The sequence below is a fragment of the Dendrobates tinctorius genome, unplaced genomic scaffold, assembly GCF_039654945.1.
Source record: "Dendrobates tinctorius isolate UK_male_01 unplaced genomic scaffold, ASM3965494v1 ptg000211l, whole genome shotgun sequence".
Classification (NCBI taxonomy): Eukaryota; Metazoa; Chordata; class Amphibia; order Anura; family Dendrobatidae; genus Dendrobates; species Dendrobates tinctorius.
Window position 1 is genome coordinate 29,943,197 of NW_027361878.1, and position 22,380 is coordinate 29,965,576.

The window sequence follows — 22,380 nt, forward strand, 5'->3', positions numbered from 1 at the left end:
GAAATTCATATGTACATTAGCCACAATAGTCAGACTATCTTTTGTATTGAAGCATCTAATGAGTGTGTGCAAAGGTGATTGTGAATGGAGGAGGGGAGCTGTGATATTGCCTATTGTGATTGCTGGATCCTATGTTATCAGCTGTGTATACAGGTGTTACCTATCATTGTAATCCTGCCTCTGCTGAAAATTCTTTAGTTGTAGAAAACGAGGTGCGGATCCCGTAACAGATCAGCTGTTTCTGGTGCCGGCCGGGAAGTTGTCACTTGTGAAGCTGCACAACACAGTTCCATAAAGTGCACGATGGACGTAGATAGGTATGATATTGATTCAAATAGGGGCGGATGTACCATACTCAGTTGGGACGGCTTTATAGTTGACAGATCGGTGCAGCTCCACAACTGAAAACTGCCAGGCCGGCACCAGAAGCAGCTGATCAGTAGGGGGTCCCCATCGACCAGATATTGATGACCTATCCTAGGCATAGTCCATCTATGTAAAAGTGCGTAACCACTGCTTTAGATGCTGCAATAATGTCTTATAAATGCAGTTTAAAAACACTACAGGCAAGGAATTTATTCAAAGCAGATGTCTCTGATGGACAATTCACCTTAACATAACAGGCAGCTGTCCATGTGTCCCGTCACATCTGGAACCTGCCAGATAAAAGCCCGAGGCGATCGATATTACGATGTAAAACGCTGTGTACAATGCCCATGTATTTGGCAGGGTCACCTTCTCGAGTAATGTCTCTACTGAATATCTCTTTGGATTCCTGAAACACAAACTTCTGTGGGAATGGACCGTTTTCCTGAACAAAGTCCCAGACGCTGAGAAGGAGCAGGCGAACCTCGTAGGGTGCAAGAAGGGAGAACATCTCATGCATATTTGCAAGTGCTGGAGGCAGCAACTGTCCCTCACCCATGCTAGATACTAACTCAGAGGAGGCCATCAGGTGCCAGGGCGAGTCAGCAGTGGACAACTCACGTGATGCCTCCCAATATGCCAAAAGTGTAGCTAGAAGACCTCTAAGCAGGACTGAACAATAGCAGAGGGCAGGGCGACCCTGTGCAACCAGATGGAGGAGATGGAAAAGTAATGGGTTCTGACGGAACGACATGTAAATCAGCAAGTCTCTTTGCACTGTGGTTCGCGCATGCTCCTCAGGAGGCCACGACAACTCGCTGTTTGTCACGTCAGTACAAGCACATTCAGCTATTGTTACTGCCAGCGTCTTGGCTGCCTCGGGGTCCAGTGTAATCAGCTCACCCCCATCCTCTTCTCCATTCTTGGCGCAGCAGGAGCATAAGAGAGAAAGCAAGCTCTGGGTATTTTCTGTACATTCTGCCTGCCCGCTTTGTCTAGGTTTTTCTTCTGGCTTTAACCCTGTGCCAATGACTCCTGCATGAAAGACGGACCACACGCTCCCCGAGAAGTCTACGGTGGAGCCCAGATGGCTGTTATTCTCCAAAAGAGAGGCAGTCGGTCCTTCTAGTTTTGGAGTGGTTTGTTTCGTACTGTGCCCTCCAAAGAGCCCTACGTTTCCCTGATGCAGAGCTCCTTCTACTAGTTGGTGTAATACGGCTTTTTTACCGGAGTGAGAGACTTTACAGAGCTGTAAGAGGAGTCGGGAAGCGCTGCTCACTCCAGCGCTACTGCGTATATGCATGGAATGGAACAGGAGGTAAGAAGTTGAGCGAATAAGAAGATAGAGCTGGGCGGGAGGCAGAGATGGAGGCAAAGGGCAGCAGCATAACAGCACGCAGGCAGCTTCACACACCGCAGGACTGCTGTACAAAAGGAGCTGACCAAAATCAGATAAGTACTCTGAAAGCGCCACTCCGACCTCCCTACCCATGCCACCTTCTTCAGTCTGAACGATTAATGCCAGGTTTTGCAAGAGCTGAAGAGTTCGCTTATCGCTCAGTGCACCAGCGTGGACCTGAGTCACGCAACGTGTTACTGCAGCTTGAGCTAGCCCTTGCATTGAGGACGAGAGCACAGCATGAAGTTGGACCGCTAGACCCAACTCCTCGGAACTGTGGGCTAGGGTGAGTAACAGGCAAAGAGCCTCTGAGGCACAAGGCGGGTTACTATATATGCAGAGGAGGCCAAGGAGTTGATGAAGCCACAGATGGCGTTTCCTTTCTAAGCGAAGCATTTCGGCACACAGTTCTGTCAAATGTCCCCTCATTGCATCCAAGAAAGGCACAGCTTTTGGTGGAGCATCAGATGCTGCCCTTCCACCGGATCTTCCATAGACTTGCTTTTGAAGACTGAGCAATAGAAGCCTAACAATACGATCACAAGCTTCCCTCACAGAATCATGGACTGCAAGCCCTGGCGTTGTAATAACAGAGGCTGGCATTGCTGTATCCAAAAGAAAGCGTAGCAGGCGTGGGGCACCTGTGGATGTCTGACACGCCAGGTGGATGCATAAATTTAGCATATTGTCCAGTTCCTCTCGCGGAAGCGTAGAACAATGCTGCTGCAGCTGCGCCAGCGTGGAGGGCTTCAAGGATTCAACCAGATCTTGGCATACAGTACCCAACAAGGATGGTGAGAGAGCTGCGAGTTGTAAGAGATAAGGCAATGTTGCCCTCTGTTGCTTGTTCCCAGGACGTAAGCTTTCATGAAACATCCTGAGAATCTCCTGACGGATGCTATGTCCATGACGTGAGCTTAAATGGCCCAGTATACCAACCACAGACCCTAACTTTGGTACCCGCTTATCAGGAGTTTCAGAGGCGGTGCTATGCGCACAGAAATCCTTCAGGCCACACGACAGCACTCTACTAATTATGGTGCTTGGAAAGGAATTACCAATGTGAGCTACCACCCAGTCAAAGTGTGGAGAATGTTGTACGGAGGTGTCCAACAAAGCATCTACACAAGCATCAGGGCAGCTGTCAATCAAAGTAGACAGACAAAGCGTGTAGATATCCATAAGCACGCGTGTAGCTCCACAGGACATCCACAGTTGCAGCAGTTCATTGAGACTTGTAGAGTGTGGCATGCCCTGTCTGTTGGCATGTTTGCTGCTTAACTGTCCCATAAGTTCAATAGACCAGGCAGAAATGAGAGGTGCCCATGCCCGGGGATTCAGCTTTATAAACTCCTCTAAGACCTTCTGTACTTCATGAGTTACTTCATCCAGACCTGGAGTAGATGGTGGTGTTGGTCCTCTCCGTTGGGAGGATGATGACTGATGAAGGCAGTCTTGAGAATCCCTCTCATGTAGGAATGACGAGACACTGTCATGAAAAACAGATCGCAGGTGTTCTAGCACAGCATGCCGTGCAGGAGGAAGGCAGCGCAGTAGCAGCAGAGAGCATCTGGCGTGGTCACGGGGGCTGAGTTTCTGCCCGTGCTGGGGGTCAGAGCCACTTAAGAAGGATTTGATCTGAAGGGAAAGCTCCTGTGGACTGTATAGAAAGGAAAACAAAAGTGATTTAGAAAAATGCTCTGGTGACAGGAAAAACAATTACTCTAGGAGGTATTGTAATGGTGCACTAAAATAATTATGTTCACATATCAGACATTTATTGGAATATCCACAGGATGGGCCAGAAATGTCTGATGGGTGCGCGTCCCCGACCTATGATGAGAACATTTTTGCTTATCCACCTACATACCGTATATACTCGAGTATAAGTCGATCCGAGTATAAGTCGACCCCCCTAATTTTGCCACAAAAAACTGGGAGAACTTATTGACTCGAGTTTAAGTCTAGGGTGGGAAATGCTCCATAGATTATTCCCCCATATGGTGTCCCCAGAAGAAGCTCCTTAGATTATGCCCCCCATATGCTGCCCCCATAAGAAGCTCCTTAGATTATGCCCCCCATATGCTGCCCCCATAAGAAGCTCCATAGATGATTCCCCCATAAGAAGCTCCATAGATGATTCCCCCATATGCTGCCCCCATGCTGCTGCTGCATGTAAAAATAAAAAAATGACATACTCACCTCTCCGTCGCTGGGTGTCAGATTCTCACCTGTCCTGCGTCCATGGCTGCTCACTGCTATCTGCCACGTCATCAATCAGTGACGTTCAGACTGCAGGGGGCGCGGCGCACACTAACCACGTCACCACGCCCTCTGCTGTCTGAAGTCACTGACCGATGACAGACACAGACAGCAGCAAGCAGCCATGGACGCAGGACAGGTGAGTATCGCTATACTTACCCGTCCTGACGCTGTGTGTTGAGCACCCAGCTTCTCCGCGCTCTCTCTTCCTGCCTTCAGCGGTCATGTGGTACCGCTCATTAAAACTCATGAATATGCGCATATTCATGAGTTTTAATGAGCGGCACCACGTGACCGCTGAAGGCAGGAAGAGAGCACGGGGACAAGCTGGGGGCTCAAGACACAGCGTCAGGACGGGTAAGTATGACCTGACACCCCCGCCCCCCCTCCCCCTCCGACCCCCCGGCGTATATGACTCGAATATAAGACGAGAGGGGGACTTTCAGCCCAATTTTTTGGGCTGAAAATCTCGACTTATATTCGAGTATATACGGTATATAAACACATTGAATAAAGAGAGCTATATACATGTTCATGTTGGAGCCACAAGATTGCATCACTATCTGCCAAAACGCATACCTATTATTAACTATCAGATCAATGCATAAGTACAGTGTCAAGCACCCCAATTGTTTGGTCATGAGTATCATTGCTTAAAAAGGTTTAGAAAGACTGAGAAAAAAAGCTAAGAAGTAATTAACCACCCATTACTCTTCTAATAAATCTCCCGCGGATCCAGAGCCTGTGCTCCCTGGTAGTCTTTGTTTGCTATAATGTCCAATTACCCACATGACCGTCACAGTGACATTGCCAAAGCCAATGCTTGGCTACAGCAATTTCGTGGGTGGTCGGACGCACCCTTTGTTGAAGCGCAGGGAACACACTAATGAATACCAGAAGATTTAGCAGGCAACTAAGGAGTCTAATTTTTTTTTTTGGCGGCATCCCTACTAGTGATGAGAGAGTATGCTTGGATAAGTTGTTATCCGGGCATGCTCAAAGTGCTAAAAGAGCATCTTTGACAAGTTCTAATACTATGTTCGAGTCCCCACGGCTGCATTTTTCGTGGCTGTTTGACAGCCAAAACACATGCAGGGATTTCCTGTTTGTTAGACAATCCCTGCATGTGTTGTGACTGTTGAACAGCTGCGAGTCATGCAGCTGCGAGGATTTGAGCATAGTATTAGAGCATGCCAAAGACACTCTATTAGCACTTGAACATGCTCAGATAACACCTTACCCGAGCACGCTTTCTCAAGTTTCTCAACACTAATCCCTACCCCACTTAGGCCCCAATTTTATTTGATCTCAGAAAACACTTTAATTCCTTATCCCCTGGACCTTTTTTCGGTTTTGCGTTTTCGTTTTTCGCTCCCCTTCTTCCGAAAGCCATAACATTTTGTATTTTCCCGTCAATATGGCCATGTGAGGGCTTGTTTTTTGTGGGACGAGTTGTACTTTTGAATGACACCATTGGTTTTACTATGTCGTGTACTAGAAAATGAGAAAAAAATTCCAAGTGCGGTGAAATTGAAAAAAAAAGTGCAATCCCACACTGGCTTTTTTGCTAGGTTCACTAAATGCTAAAACTGACCTGTCATTAGGATTCTCCAGGTCATTACAAGTTCACAGACACCAAACATGTCTAGGTTCTCTTATCTAAGTGGCAAAAAAAAAATTCCAAACTTGTTAAAAAAAAAAAATTGAGCAATTTTCTGAGACCATTTTTCGTGATCTGGGGTTGGGTGAGGGCTTATTTTTTGCGTGTTGAGCTGACGTTTTTAATGATACCATTTTGGTGCAGATACTATCTTTTGATCGCCCGTTATTGCATTTTAATGTAATGTCGCGGCGACGAAAAAAACGTAATTCTGGCGTTTTGATTTTTTCCCCGCTACACCGTTTAGCGATCGGGTTAATCCTTTTTTTTTTTTATTGATAGATCATGCAATACTGAACTCGGCAATATCAAATATGTGTATGTTTGATTCTAATTTTATTTTGAATGGGGTGATTTGAACTTTTATATATTTTTAAAATCATTATTTTTTTTTTTTTTACTTTTTTACTTTTGACATGCTTCAATAGTCTCCATGTGAGACTAGAAGCTGCCACAACACAATCGGCTCTGCTACATAGATCAGTTCGACTCTATGTAGCAGATTTACTCACAAGCTATGAACTCTGGGCGGCGCTCAGGGCAAGCCGCCACTGACAACCATAGGGGTCTCCAGGAGACCTCCGGTTGTCATGCCAACACACCGGTGACCCACGATCACGTGACGGGGGTCACCGATGTGCGTATATACGGTGCGATTGCCAGAAGCGCCATTTAAATGACGCTGTCAGCGTTTGACAGTAGCATTTAACTGGTTAATATCTGCAGGTGGATCGTGATTCCACCTGCAGCTATTACGAGCACATGTCAGCTGTTCAAAACAGCTGACATGTCCCGGGAAAGATGTGGGCTCATTGCCGGAGCCCACATCCAAGAAAGGGAAACCGACATTGGCGTACTATTACGCTTGATGTAGGAAAGGGGTTAATGTGGTTGTCCGGTCTTTGACAAAGTCTAGCTTTACTATGCGACTGAAGTCTTCTGAATCTTCTCAGTACGCACACTGTATACCATCAGTATTCTCTGGAGACTGCATTGAGAGCGCAAGAACATGTGAACGCACGTATGCGATATACATTTTTCAGGCCAAATTCCAACTAGAGGTGTCCGGCCTCGCTCAATGCCAGTGATTTGAGCATGCCCGTGCAAGACTAGTCGGAATGTGGCAGGAAGTATGTATATCTCTCACTTGCATAAGAAATTGGAGAATCCTGATCGAGTATGGTGCGTGTACTGTGAAGATTCAGAAGACCACAGTCACAATGAGTAACTGCAACCTTTTGGCAAAAGACCGGACAACCCTTTTAAATTTACTGTATTTTTGGATGTTTATTTCAATTCTGAAAACGGGGTGTCATTCCGCTTGCTAGTTTAAGGGTATCTCAATGTTCCCTAATGTAAAATAGAGCCGGTCCCATTTTCTTGCAGATATTTCCACCCCCTTAGGTGGAGAATTGAACAAGCAAACCAAGATACACTGAGTCCTGAGATCATGAGTGAGGTTTCCCATGTTTTCCGATGGACTGATGAGCGTAAGAGGCAAATTATTAAATTCAATGTGTTCTGTGACTTGGATGATCAGAGATCAAATTGCTTGTTGACATTTTTATGTGGAAACAAAAAGCAGCCGTACCTGAGCTGGGGAGCGACCCCCTGTGGCTGTGAAGAAATCATGAGGACACGACTCTCAGAAATAAGCTGTGTCCTGTAGAACCATCGCCTGTGGAAATAAAAAGGACAGAGATAGAATGGATTATTAAAATGTTCAGTCCATTTCATTACATTGTGTTTTCTATTCACTTTCCCAAATAATATAAAGAAAAATGGGGAAAAAATCCAATGCAGATTGAAACCCAATTTCAAAAATGATTTTTAGCGCCATATATATGCATTTATGTTAAACAAAAAATGTAACCTGAAGTGGCTGACCCTTTTAAAGAGAATTAGGTTTTTTGGTATGTAATCTGAGAGAAGTATAGAAGTATGATGCAGAGGGAGGAACCCTGATTCCAATGATATGTCACTTACTGGGCTGCTTGCTGTCATTTTGATACAGTCTTGCTCTCTCTACAGCAAATATAGCAGAGCTCTGACCGCTGAGCCCTGCATAACCCTGCCCATACCACCGATTGGCAGCTTTCAGTGAATGCACAAGAGTACACAGAGAGCAGCCATTCGGTTATACAGAGCTCCATGAATATGGAGGACTATCTGGCAGCAAGTTTACTGGCCCTCTAGGGATAATCTCCTGCTGATAAAACTGTGATTTTTATGAAAAATACAGCAAGCGTTCCAGTAAATGACACACTGCTAGAATCAGGGTCTCTGCCCCTACATTATGCTGTTCTCATATTAAGTGGCAAAAAACCTGCTGACAGATTGCCATTAAAGTCATCCTAACCTGGAGATTATGTGATCGGGCTCCATGCATGGTGTATTTGGTGTTCATGTCAGGGGTTCAAACATGTTATATTTTAAGGGAGATCACGTAGGTCTCAGGGTTCTGGCCGCAGCTTAGTCCCTTCTCTCCATTCAGATCTGAATGTGTACGACACAGCCAGAAGGAACAGCAGCCGTGCAGGCACCGCAGCCTTAGGTTTGCCCTCAGACACAAGATATTTCTTAAGCCATGCCATCTACTGGGTTCTAATAATATTGGCTCCCCTGGAGGTTTAAAGGGGTATTCCCATCTTCAACATCCTATCACAATTTGTAGTAGGTGGAATAATAATAATATCTCCCAATTCCCTACTGTACACTTGCTTTGACAAAACTAATTCTATTTGGTCCTGCCAATAAAGCTTCTTTGAATTGAATATTAGCAACTACCTCCAATTAGAAATGTAGTATAGTTCTTCTGACTAGCTGTGTCACTTGCCCCATGTTTAAGGCATTGCTGTAGCTTAGGTATCCATGGCTACGACCACTCATATTATATAGCGACAGTTAGTTGTTAGTGGTTGTAACCATGGATACCTAAGATACGGCAAAGCCCTGCACATGGGGAAAGTTAACAAGCAAATCAGAAGAACTATTCTACGTTTCCAATGGGAGGCATTTGTTAATATCATTATTACATCTACACATGGGGACAGGATCTAGGAGATGGGAATACCGCTCTCTGCCATATAACAGAACACGTAGTCCTGCTGTTATAGAACTACAACACCCAGCATGCTCTGGCAGCTCGCAGGATGTACTGGCGCTGTAGTTTAGCACCAGCAGGGGACTGACGCCTTGAATCCTTAGATTTCCCCGAGATAAGCAGCCACCAGCCCCCAGTGTGCTTCTTATCTCCCACACAGGAGAAGCTGCATCTTCCTGATACCCCAGGGTAGCACTGCGCAGCCAGACCTTGCTTCTCAGCATACAATTGAGAACCACAAGTCTCAGGAAGCCGACAGTAATACACATCCCCCACCCTCTCACCTGACACACGTACCCACCCGGACTACTGTGCGCGCTGGCCGCTTTGCCTTGTACGGACTGAAAGTTCCGGCCGTTGATAATGACGTACTTCCGGTGGTCGGCCATCTTGGTTGAGGGCAAGCTTCTACTTCCTGTTTCCTCCTGCCAGATAAGGACAGGGATTTGGGGGGTAACTAGTGGGGGAAACTGGGCACATAATGATGGAGCTACACAGGGGCAGAAAACAGAGGAGAGAGAGGAGCTGGTAGCAACTAACTAATAACTTTTTTTTTTTTTTAACCTCTATTTGCACCTTGGAAGCTGAGTTTTGTCCTGTGCAGTCATGGGAATATTATATTATTGCAAGCAGAACATTGCTCCCAGTTTAAAACCTCTGTTGGGATTAATAGCTGCAAATATTGGTGGCAAGACGAAATGAACTTTCCCGATTCTTAATCATTTTGCAATATGGTGCCTCGTGTTTTGCACTTGTAGGGAGACAGTTTGAGTACAGGGTGCGCGGCATGGCTGGGAGGTTGTTATGCTGCGTTGCGGCATTTGGGGGAGTATTTTGTGCCATGTGGTGCTGTGCTGCGCTGCCGTGCTGTGGGGGGTGTTGTATATGTTGATTGGTGTTATTGGAGGTGAGATGGGGGCTGCATGATGGTGTCTGTTTGATGTTACAAATGTAATGGACCCCGCAAGGTAATCGCCATTGAAAAGGCTAATTTCGTGCTAGAAAATCTAGGTAAAATGGAGGCTTAAACCAAGCTAAGTGTATGGTCCTGCACTTGGGCAAAAGGAATGTGTACAATTATGTAATACAGTCATGGCCAAAAGTACAAAAACTGACACAAACTTTGTTTTTTAGATTTGTTTTTTACTCAGATGTTTCGTTGACAAATACATGAAGCTTATGCAAAATCTCAATATTTACAGAGTTGACCCTTATTTTTCAAGACTTCTGTCCTTCTTCCCCCCTGGCAGCTGGACATCAGCTTCTGGGCCAAATCCTGACTGATGACCATTCTTGTCTAATCGGCGCTTGGAGTTTATCACAATTTCTGTCTCCTTTGTCCTCCTGTTTTTTTTGAGGATCAACCAGAGATTCTCAATGGGATTGAGATCTGGGGAGTTTCCTGGTCAACGACCCAAAAATGACCATTTATGATACTTATCACTTTTGCTTTTTGCCATCTTCTTAAAGCTCCACTCCAGTGTTTTTTTTTTCTATTTCAGCACTAAGCTAGGTTCCCTGCACCTAGTCTTATACTTACCAGCCGCCATTTTCATCTCTTCACGGCGCCTCTCCGTACCTGTGCCGCCATCTTGAGACCTCAACTTCTGATTGACCGCAAGTCAGAGGTAATGGTCACAATCTTAGTGTAAGTTTGTGAGCGCCTCTTTCTGACCTTGTTCTGCTCTCATAGACTTACATTGAGCAGTGGCAGCAAACTCTGGATCCATCCGACAGGTCACATTCAGCAAAAGACGAATGAAGCGGGGCCGATAACAGAAGAAGTCGGCGGCTGGTGAGTATAATACCAGGGGCAGGGAATGTAGATTAGTGACGCCACTCCAGTGTTAAAACATGTTGCTTCATCTCCTACAGATCTGCTACTTTTATTTTTTTTCTTTAAGTGTCCTGCATCCATATTTCTGTTGAGTGGAATCCTGGATGTATATTTTGGACAAACATTTTACTCCTTCATGCACATTATATGGCATGATGTGCCACAGCACTCTGCAGTCACTGGCCTGTCCACATGTCGGCTACTCAAAGCGGTTTTTCATTTTTAGCAGTGAAGTGAATCCCAAACACTCACAGACATGCAAAATAACAAATCTATATGATACTCGTCCTCTCTAGATCCAGCACCCACTCTCTGCCGCTGCTCTGGTGTATGTATTTTTTGGCTGTACCAGTGATATCACATTAACATCGTGCATCACCACTGCAGCCAATCAGTGATATGCGCTGTCAAGGTGACCGCTGCAGACAAACCACAGAGACTGGAGCAGTGACACAGAGCTGTCACCGATCCCAGGGAGAGTGAGTACCGTTTGGCTTTGTTATATTGCATGCCTGCGAGCGTTTAGCTTCCATTTTGCTGACAGTGGAAAGCCCCATTAATTCCCGTAAATCAATGTTGTCCATTTGAGGCTGGTGGGATTTTTTCTAAAAATGATCCCGCATTGCATCTCGACTTGTTATCATGGATGCCGTAACATAGACGCGAACACAGCTCAGATCTTCTCAATCACATACATTGGAGTTCCAGCACCTCTCGCTGTTACTCATTTACCTGTAACTTTCTTGAACTTTGCACCTTTTAAACAATATTACAGATCACATGTAATAAAATGTGTGATATATATAAGTAAATGGCCACAAAATACATTGTGTTTCTAGGCACATGAAGCAAAAGTAACTCTACTTATAGTACAAAAGCCATGTCTGTTCCTACAACTACAACTTGAATTGGCACAAAGTGCGATGAGAAAAACAGTGAAGAAGAGAAGTGAAGTTATTTCCTTCTAGATATTCACAAGAACCACAAGATGCGGTATTTTATATGTTACTATATGGATAAAGATGCAGAATTTGGTAACATTATGTTGGAGTATTTTGGGAATGTGAACGTATTGGCAATGTTTCCGTCACCCTTCATTTCATTGCTCTTTATAAATTCAGATTTAACTCCTTTAGATCTTTATTATGGTATCGATTGTATAGAAAATATAAAGATTATAGAGAAAATGAAGTTTCACATCACAGTACAGATCCAAGAAAGGGCAATTGATGATGGAGCTTGGGCAGGTGAAAGCCCAGACCAGTAATTAGGGCTTATGAATATAAATTACGGTACTTTAAGGGTTGTAATTCAAGGTAATTGAAAATCAATTGTATTGAGCACTTTGTTCTCCCAATTCATCAATTTCTCAATGATTTATCGGGGTAAACCTGCTTCAAATTTCGCACAAAATTTTTTTGACTTCTGGCATTAATTCATGCCAGCCCCAGCCAGCTTGACCAACTTTTTGAGAAGTTGGTGGTGCTTACCTGATTGTGGACATAGCGAACAACATCATCATTTATGCCAAAAAAAAGGTGCAAATTACAACAGATAGGTGGTCCCTTACTATAATACAGTTCTTGCGGTGCCATACAGAAGCTAAAAAATATTCAAAAATCTTTAAGAGAAAGTTGTGCAAATTACAACAGAAATGTGGTTCCTACTATAGTACATTTCTTGCAGTGCCACAAAGCAGCTGAAAGATATTCCAAATTCATTAGGAGGCACACTACATTTTAAAGCACCGCTCCAGAGTTTTGTTTTTTTTTCTCAACGCTGGAGTGGTGCTTAAAATCCAAGTCCCGTATCCCCTGTCTAATACTCCCCTTCAGGTGTTTTCATATGTTTTTGTCACTGCTCTGGTCCATCTCCTGCAGTTTATGACCTGCCGGTTTCACCAGTGTTTCGTGGCTCGTGTTGGAGGTCACTAATCAATGTAACAGCATTGGCTTGGCTTATTCCACTTATGCTCATGCACTTTACGCTAAAGATACAGCAGTAATAAGTTGAGCCATTTGTCTTTTGGATGGACTAGTGAATAGAGATCCAGAAAATTGGGAACTCCGAGTATACCTAGCAAAGATGCTGCAAGGCACGGGTCTTAGGAAAGACAAAAATAGGGCCCTCAGACTGATAGCCGATGACTTCCAAGGATGTACGAACCCAGAAGTTCTACGAATTCTAACAGGGCTTTGCCAAGTAATCACTTTTGAAAAAAAGTTTTCAAATTTTGCAAAGGGTTATAGGCATGGCGCCAAATTACCATAAAGTGACTCATGAAATGGGCAATATTTACAGACATCGAGCATACCGCCTAAGAGATGAAGAAGAGTCGCAGGCAATAGCTGAAGCTTCCCGATGGTATACGCTGGCCATTCAGTGGATGCCTTGAATTGCGGATGCTCGGCTAGATTTGGCAAATATGTACGGGAAAAAGTATCAGGTAGAATACGAAGGGGAAATATATGCACAGCTAGGTGGTGATGAGACTGAGCATCTGAGTGAGGCCGGGGTAACACTTGCGATAAACTTGCACGAGTCTCGCACCTCAGTACCCGGCGCTCGGACCAGAGCGCTCAACTGCATAGAAATACATGCAGCCGCACACTCCGGGCCTGAGTTCCGGCGGCAGTGCCGGGTATTGAGATGCGAGACTCGTGCTAGTTTCTCGCAAGTGTGACCCTGGCCTAAGAGCTGCGAGCAGCAGTTCTTCTTACAATACGGAATATACCTGTTAAATAAAATCCAACAGATGTCACAAGGAATAGAGATGTTACAGAGCGGATTCAAAATGAAGCCAACTTCGAAATGCGGCATAAAGTGTAAAAAATAAAAAAAGGGTCTGACGTTCTGTACAATCCTGTACAGTTCAACAGAGAGGAAATTGATGGATTCATTAATGACGTGGAGGATGCCAAAAGACTAAAACTTTTAAAGTAATGCTGATCTGGCTTTTCTTAAAGGAGTTGCCCAACTCTAAAATATGTATTTTTTATTTAGGCTTGAATGGTTTTAAAACAATAGACGCATGCTCTCCTTCCAGCACCCATTACAGAACCTGCTTTTTTTATGCACAATCTATCAGTGGTCCTTCATAGCCTATGCTTTACATTGACGCTGTACCCCGCTCAGTTTGTGCAGTCAGACGAGCATGTGCTCTCGTCCGCTGAGCCGCAGCACGCTCTCTCATCCGCAGAGCCGCAGCACGCTCTCTCATCCGCAGAGCCGCAGCACGCTCTCTCATCCGCAGAGCCGCAGCACGCTCTCTCATCCGCAGAGCCGCAGCACGCTCTCTCATCCGCAGAGCCGCAGCACGCTCTCATCCGCTGAGCCGCAGCACGCTCCGCTGAGCCGCAGCACGCTCTCTCATCCGCTGAGCCGCAGCACGCTCTCTCATCCGCAGAGCCGCAGCACGCTCTCTCATCCGCAGAGCCGCAGCACGCTCTCATCCGCTGAGCCGCAGCACGCTCCGCTGAGCCACAGCACGCTCTCTCATCCGCAGAGCCGCAGCACGCTCTCTCATCCGCAGAGCCGCAGCACGCTCTCTCATCCGCAGAGCCGCAGCACGCTCTCTCATCCGCAGAGCCGCAGCACGCTCTCTCATCCGCAGAGCCGCAGCACGCTCTCATCCGCTGAGCCGCAGCACGCTCCGCTGAGCCGCAGCACGCTCTCTCATCCGCTGAGCCGCAGCACGCTCTCATCCGCTGAGCCGCAGCACGCTCCGCTGAGCCGCAGCACACTCTCTCATCCGCAGAGCCGCAGCACGCTCTCTCATCCGCAGAGCCGCAGCACGCTCTCTCATCCGCAGAGCCGCAGCACGCTCTCTCATCCGCAGAGCCGCAGCACGCTCTCTCATCCGCAGAGCCGCAGCACGCTCTCATCCGCTGAGCCGCAGCACGCTCCGCTGAGCCGCAGCACGCTCTCTCATCCGCTGAGCCGCAGCACGCTCTCTCATCCGCAGAGCCGCAGCACGCTCTCTCATCCGCAGAGCCGCAGCACGCTCTCTCATCCGCAGAGCCGCAGCACGCTCTCTCATCCGCAGAGCCGCAGCACGCTCTCTCATCCGCAGAGCCGCAGCACGCTCTCATCCGCTGAGCCGCAGCACGCTCCGCTGAGCCACAGCACGCTCTCTCATCCGCAGAGCCGCAGCACGCTCTCTCATCCGCAGAGCCGCAGCACGCTCTCTCATCCGCAGAGCCGCAGCACGCTCTCTCATCCGCAGAGCCGCAGCACGCTCTCATCCGCTGAGCCGCAGCACGCTCCGCTGAGCCGCAGCACGCTCTCTCATCCGCTGAGCCGCAGCACGCTCTCATCCGCTGAGCCGCAGCACGCTCCGCTGAGCCGCAGCACACTCTCTCATCCGCAGAGCCGCAGCACGCTCTCTCATCCGCAGAGCCGCAGCACGCTCTCTCATCCGCAGAGCCGCAGCACGCTCTCTCATCCGCAGAGCCGCAGCACGCTCTCTCATCCGCAGAGCCGCAGCACGCTCTCATCCGCTGAGCCGCAGCACGCTCCGCTGAGCCGCAGCACGCTCTCTCATCCGCTGAGCCGCAGCACGCTCTCTCATCCGCAGAGCCGCAGCACGCTCTCTCATCCGCAGAGCCGCAGCACGCTCTCTCATCCGCAGAGCCGCAGCACGCTCTCATCCGCTGAGCCGCAGCACGCTCCGCTGAGCCACAGCACGCTCTCTCATCCGCAGAGCCGCAGCACGCTCTCTCATCCGCAGAGCCGCAGCACGCTCTCTCATCCGCAGAGCCGCAGCACGCTCTCTCATCCGCAGAGCCGCAGCACGCTCTCATCCGCTGAGCCGCAGCACGCTCCGCTGAGCCGCAGCACGCTCTCTCATCCGCTGAGCCGCAGCACGCTCTCATCCGCTGAGCCGCAGCACGCTCCGCTGAGCCGCAGCACACTCTCTCATCCGCAGAGCCGCAGCACGCTCTCTCATCCGCAGAGCCGCAGCACGCTCTCTCATCCGCAGAGCCGCAGCACGCTCTCTCATCCGCAGAGCCGCAGCACGCTCTCATCCGCTGAGCCGCAGCACGCTCCGCTGAGCCGCAGCACGCTCTCTCATCCGTTGAGCCGCAGCACGCTCTCTCATCCGCAGAGCCGCAGCACGCTCTCTCATCCGCAGAGCCGCAGCACGCTCTCATCCGCTGAGCCGCAGCACGCTCCGCTGAGCCGCAGCACGCTCTCTCATCCGCTGAGCCGCAGCACGCTCTCTCATCCGCAGAGCCGCAGCACGCTCTCTCATCCGCAGAGCTGCAGCACGCTCTCATCCGCTGAGCCGCAGCACGCTCCGCTGAGCCGCAGCACGCTCTCTCATCCGCTGAGCCGCAGCACGCTCTCTCATCCGCAGAGCCGCAGCACGCTCTCTCATCCGCAGAGCCGCAGCACGCTTTCATCCGCTGAGCCGCAGCACGCTCCGCTGAGCCGCAGCACGCTCTTTCATCCGTAGAGCCGCAGCACGCTCTCTCATCCGCAGAGCCGCAGCACGCTCTTTCATCCGCAGAGCCGCAGCACGCTCTCTCATCCGCAGAGCCGCAGCACGCTCTCTCATCCGCAGAGCCGCAGCACGCTCTCTCATCCGCAGAGCCGCAGCACGCTCTCTCATCCGCAGAGCCGCAGCACGCTCTCTCATCCGCAGAGCCGCAGCACGCTCTCATCCGCTGAGCCGCAGCACGCTCCGCTGAGCCGCAGCACGCTCTCTCATCCGCTGAGCCGCAGCACGCTCTCATCCGCTGAGCCGCAGCACGCTCCGCTGAGCCGCAGCACACTCTCTCATCCGCAGAGCCGCAGCACGCTCTCTCATCCGCAGAGCCGCAGCACGCTCTCTCATCCGCAGAGCCGCAGCACGCTCTCTCATCCGCAGAGCCGCAGCACGCTCTCTCATCCGCAGAGCCGCAGCACGCTCCGCTGAGCCGCAGCACGCTCTCTCATCCGCTGAGCCGCAGCACGCTCTCTCATCCGCAGAGCCGCAGCACGCTCTCTCATCCGCAGAGCCGCAGCACGCTCTCTCATCCGCAGAGCCGCAGCACGCTCTCATCCGCTGAGCCGCAGCACGCTCCGCTGAGCCACAGCACGCTCTCTCATCCGCAGAGCCGCAGCACGCTCTCTCATCCGCAGAGCCGCAGCACGCTCTCTCATCCGCAGAGCCGCAGCACGCTCTCTCATCCGCAGAGCCGCAGCACGCTCTCATCCGCTGAGCCGCAGCACGCTCCGCTGAGCCGCAGCACGCTCTCTCATCCGCTGAGCCGCAGCACGCTCTCATCCGCTGAGCCGCAGCACGCTCCGCTGAGCCGCAGCACACTCTCTCATCCGCAGAGCCGCAGCACGCTCTCTCATCCGCAGAGCCGCAGCACGCTCTCTCATCCGCAGAGCCGCAGCACGCTCTCTCATCCGCAGAGCCGCAGCACGCTCTCTCATCCGCAGAGCCGCAGCACGCTCTCATCCGCTGAGCCGCAGCACGCTCCGCTGAGCCGCAGCACGCTCTCTCATCCGCTGAGCCGCAGCACGCTCTCTCATCCGCAGAGCCGCAGCACGCTCTCTCATCCGCAGAGCCGCAGCACGCTCTCTCATCCGCAGAGCCGCAGCACGCTCTCATCCGCTGAGCCGCAGCACGCTCCGCTGAGCCGCAGCACGCTCTCATCCGCTGAGCCGCAGCACGCTCTCTCATCCGCAGAGCCGCAGCACGCTCTCTCATCCGCAGAGCCGCAGCACGCTCTCATCCGCTGAGCCGCAGCACGCTCCACTGAGCCGCAGCACGCTCTCTCATCCGCTGAGCCGCAGCACGCTCTCTCTTCCGCAGAGCCGCAGCACGCTCTCTCATCCGCAGAGCCGCAGCACGCTTTCATCCGCTGAGCCGCAGCACGCTCCGCTGAGCCGCAGCACGCTCTTTCATCCGCAGAGCCGCAGCACGCTCTCTCATCCGCAGAGCCACAGCACGCTCTTTCATCCGCAGAGCCGCAGCACGCTCTCTCATCCGCAGAGCCGCAGCACGCTCTCTCATCCGCAGAGCCGCAGCACGCTCTTTCATCCGCAGAGCCGCAGCACGCTCTCTCATCCGCAGAGCCGCAGCACGCTCTCTCATCCGCAGAGCCGCAGCACGCTCTCTCATCCGCAGAGCCGCAGCACGCTCTTTCATCCGCAGAGCCGCAGCACGCTCTCTCATCCGCAGAGCCGCAGCACGCTCTTTCATCCGCAGAGCCGCAGCACGCTCTTTCATCCGCAGAGCCGCAGCACGCTCTCTCATCCGCAGAGCCGCAGCACGCTCTCATCCGCAGAGCCGCAGCACGCTCTCTCATCCGCAGAGCCGCAGCACGCTCTCTCATCCGCAGAGCCGCAGCACGCTCTCTCATCCGCAGAGCCGCAGCACGCTCTCTCATCCGCAGAGCCGCAGCACGCTCTCTCATCCTCTGAGCCGCAGCACGCTCTCTCATCCTCTGAGCCGCAGCACGCTCTCTCATCCTCTGAGCCGCAGCACGCTCTCTCATCCGCAGAGCCGCAGCACGCTCTCTCATCCGCAGAGCCGCAGCACGCTCTCTCATCCGCAGAGCCGCAGCACGCTCTCTCATCCGCAGAGCCGCAGCACGCTCTCTCATCCGCTGAGCCGCAGCACGCTCTCTCATCCGCTGAGCCTTGCATCTTTCGCATAGAGAGTTTGAGTGATGCAGAAAAATTATACACCACTGTAAACAGTAATGATTAAATACTGGACACGTAACACACAAAAATCTAAATATTAATACAAATCATACAACGAAATAGTAAAAGCCAAAATAAATGGTGTTACTATTTATTTAGGTTTTGGCTGCAAATAGATTTGTATGTGATTCCAGTATTTAGTTATTAGTGTGATCATTTTTTGCACATGGCACTTGGCCTATGTTACTATAAATGTTTCTACCATGAATATGCCTATGGCACTTTGTGTAAATGGCACCTTATTTACATGTAATCTATTCTGTTGTGTTGCCGCCATCTTTTTTTTTTTTTTTTTTCCTGACACTTTTTAATTTTATTCTTTTTATATTTAATGAAAAGATTAAAATATATTTATTTTTGTGCATACATATTAGTCCTTAAAGCCCAAAAAACACCATGGGTCACACTCCGTAATATCTGAATTACACTGAATGCCACAAAAATAAATTAATGGCACAAGGAATGTATAGCAAAAAATATTACAATTTTATTCACAATGAATAACATGTTACACAAGGGATCAACATACAGTACATAATGAATGCCTCAAAAAACTAGAGATTGCGTGCAGCTAGAGAAAACACACTGCTGAATCAATTAGAATAACTGCTCAGTGGTACATTCAATAGCCAAAATACCCATTCTATTGAAATAGCAACTAATGCCTGAGATCCATATTAAATCCAGTTCCAATACGGCATCAACTTATGTCTAAGAACAGTGCCCGGACCCTAGGCTAAATTGCAACCAATATACTTCCTATAAAGTGGGTGATAGACTATCAAAACGTTACTAAAAGTGCATATAGTGGAAAGAGATTGCGTGGCACTCCGAAAGAATGGGGTTCACGAATAGGATACCACTCCTAATCAGTATAAAAGAAAATTCGGCAATCCATATATATATATATATATATATATATATATATATATATATAGATATATATGCATATAGGTCAGCAATACGTGAGTGTGTGTCCAAGCTGCCACTGCGACCCACCCCGATGCACGTTTCGCCTGTTCTTCTTCCGGGGGGCGTGTCAAGCAAGGGGGAAAAACATGCGTTCTCCTGGGAGACGTAATGGCAGACAGCCCTGATTTCTGCAGATACTGTGTAATATATAACAAGAGAACATAGAATGGCAGATTTGCAAAAATTTGCAAAAATTCTCTGCAGCCAAAAATATGGCAGTAATCAGCAAGTGCTGAACAACAAATACAGGGTATTTAGTCAATACGTTTTTTTGCAAAAAAAAAAGTATACCAAGCTGCCTCACCAACGTTGGTGAGCAGCTTGACGTTGGTGAGGCAGCTTGGTATACTTTTTTTTTATCAAAAAAACGTATTGACTAAATACCCTGTATTTGTTGTTCAGCACTTGCTGATTACTGCCATATTTTTGGCTGCAGAGAATTTTTGCAAATTTTTGCAAATCTGCCATTCTATGTTCTCTTGTTATATCTTAGTTAATGGGTGGTGTGAACACTGCCTGACCGACATGTTCACATTTGTGCACTTCACATGTGTTTTTAGATACTGTGTAATGTAGATGCTGTGAGAGGAGAGCTGCAGAGGTGTTTATCACACTTAGCTCCCCTCCACTCTCCTTGCCCTCACTTCTTTAAGATTGAAAGCTACAGGAGGTGTTTCTATTGACACTCAGCTCTGCTGTATCCGCTGAAACTGGAACATATTTTTCGAGCACACTGGAGACACTCGGTTGGCACCCGAGCATGCTCAGATAACACCTTATCCCAGCCCGTTCGCTCATCAATAGAAGCAAAAAGTTTGTTCTCTAATATCCGCTTAGCCCTTTTTTCCTGGCCTCTCAAAGTATGATAAGTTTTCCTTAGTATGTAAGATCCATTTCTAAGATGCATTTGTGTTGTGTTCGTTCACTTGTAGAGCATTGTCTTGCCATTTATGCACTTCCGGGCTAATTGACATGTAGGCTCAAAGCTCAGTTTCTCGGCACTGGTACATTGGATTACTAAATAATAAGGATTTATACTGTGAGCCCCGATGAGGATAGTGGTGATGTCTGTAAAGCGCTGCGGTAATGAATGGTGAGTAAAATGGATAAATAAGACGTATCATTTTTATTGATGTTTTATGACTTATACCAACATAGTTTGATGGACCATTCCCTATTATTACAGACCCTCTCATCCCTCGGCATCACAGACTTGGCCCTATCCTGGATCTCATCATATCTAACAGACCGGACATTCAGCGTCTCCCACTCACACACCACCTCCTTACCTCGCCCCCTATCTGTTGGAGTCCCACAAGGTTCAGTCCTGGGACCCTTGTTCTTCTCCATTTACACCTTTGGCCTGGGACAGCTCATAGAATCTCATGGCTTTCAGTATCATCTCTATGCTGATGACACACAGATCTACATCTCTGGACCAGAGATCACCTCCCTACTGAACAGAATCCCTCAATGTCTGTCCACTATTTCATCCTTCTTCACCACTAGATTTCTGAAACTTAACATGGACAAAACAGAATTCATCATCTTTCCCCCCATCTCACGTGACCCCCCCCAACGAACCTATCCATTACAGTAAATGGCTGCCCACTCTCCCCAGTCCCACAAGCTCGCTACCTTGGGGTTATCCTTGACGCTGATCTCTCCTTCAAACCACATATCCAAGCCCTTTCCACTTCCTGCCGACTTCAATTCAAAAATATTTCACGAATCCGTTCATTCCTCACCCAAGAATCTGCAAAAACCCTAGTCCATGCCCTCATCATCTCTCGCCTTGACTACTGCAACCTCATGCTCTGCGGCCTCCCCTCTATCACTCTCGCACCCCTCCAATCTATTCTAAACTCTGCTGCCCGACTAATCCACCTGTCCCCCCGCTATTCCCCAGCTTCTCCCCTCTGTCAATCCCTTCACTGGCTCCCCATTGCCCAGAGACTCCAGTACAAAACCCTAACCATGACATACAAAGCCATCCACAACCTGTCTCCTCCATACATCTGTGACCTCGTCTCCCGGTACTTTCCTGCACGCAACCTCCGATCCTCACAAGATCTCCTTCTCTACTCCCCTCTTATCTCCTCTTCCCACAATCGCATACAAGATTTCTCGCACGCATCCCCCCTACTCTGGAACTCTCTACCACAACATATCAGACTCTCACCTACCATCGAAACCTTCAAAAAGAGCCTGAAGACCCACCTCTTCCGACAAGCCTACAACCTGCAGTATCCACCGATCGACCAAACCGCTGTACGACCAGCTCTACCCTCGCCTACTGTATTATCACCCATCCCTTGTAGATTGAGAGCCCTCGCGGGCAGGGTCCTCTCTCCTCCTGTACCAGTTATGACTTGTATTGTTTAACATTATTGTACTTGTTTTTATTATGTATACCCCTCCTTACATGTAAAGCGCCATGGAATAAATGGCGCTATAACAATAAATAATAATTGTCATGATCTCAGTGCGGGTTTGACTCGCACACGTGGGGTTAATGTTTGGAACCAGTGCTGATGACTGGCATTTCTGGGGTTAAAGGTTGTGATCCCGGTGCAGGCTTACCTGCACACCTGGGGCTATGATTGTGGCCTCTCCCTGGTTCTGGGGGAGGCTTCTTATAGCCTCAGGACGCTCCCATCCCTGTCAGTTATACTCTTGCCCTTGGCATAGTGTGGTGACCCCTGAGTGTGTTAGTGCTGTGTTCTGGTTACTTGATTCTCTGTGTATGACTTGGTCTGTTCTCTGGATATCGCTTTGGATTCTGCCTGGTACCTTCTATGTCTGTTTGGTTTTGATCTCTGCTTGGCCCTGATTATCCGCTCTGTCTCCTCCCTGGTACTGTACTGTGATCCTGTGTATGACCTTTGGCTTTGTCTGACCTCCCGTCTGTTTATCTCTCCTGTACCTCGCTGGTCTGTACTGTGCATAACCTCTGCTTTGCTTGGACTCTGAGTTCTCTTCCTTCTCTGTCACAGGAAAGATGTATATCTTTGTACCGTGTTAGCCAGTGGATAGAAAAATATTCAGGATTGAGAGTCCTCAGTAGTTGATACCTT

The 22,380-nt window shown here is 48.8% G+C and overlaps 1 protein-coding gene and 1 long non-coding RNA gene across 4 annotated transcripts; one reads left to right on the top strand and one right to left on the bottom strand.

Annotated features, from left to right (window-relative positions):
• Positions 1-550: 550 nt before the first annotated feature.
• Positions 551-9,203, bottom strand: INTS5 (integrator complex subunit 5). Of its 3 annotated transcripts, none has more exons than XM_073554672.1 (3): positions 9,088-9,203; positions 7,279-7,365; positions 551-3,425 (listed from the first exon to the last, which is right to left on the bottom strand). In XM_073554672.1, the coding sequence occupies exons 1-3, from the start codon at positions 9,177-9,179 to the stop codon at positions 644-646; spliced, it is 2,961 nt and encodes a 986-aa protein (XP_073410773.1). In that variant the 5' UTR covers positions 9,180-9,203; the 3' UTR covers positions 551-643. The 3 variants fall into 3 exon arrangements, with proteins under 3 accessions (XP_073410773.1, XP_073410774.1, XP_073410775.1); XM_073554673.1 differs by having other exon boundaries at positions 9,092-9,200; XM_073554674.1 differs by having other exon boundaries at positions 9,075-9,163.
• A 756-nt stretch (positions 9,204-9,959) lies between these two features.
• LOC141058423 (uncharacterized) lies at positions 9,960-21,719 on the top strand. The gene is made up of 4 exons (XR_012222164.1): positions 9,960-10,418; positions 10,484-10,585; positions 20,236-20,396; positions 20,490-21,719. It is a non-coding gene; the product is annotated as an uncharacterized lncRNA (long non-coding RNA).
• Positions 21,720-22,380: the final 661 nt, after the last annotated feature.

Coding starts and splice junctions, on each gene's coding strand:
- INTS5 (XM_073554672.1), bottom strand. CDS start 9,179: ATGGCCGACCACCGGAAGTACGTCATTATCAACGGCCGGAACTTTCAG. Junction 7,366..9,087: donor GCGCACAGTAGTCCGGGTGG/GTACGTGTGTCA, acceptor TTATTTCCACAG/GCGATGGTTCTACAGGACAC. Junction 3,426..7,278: donor GGGGTCGCTCCCCAGCTCAG/GTACGGCTGCTT, acceptor CTTTCTATACAG/TCCACAGGAGCTTTCCCTTC.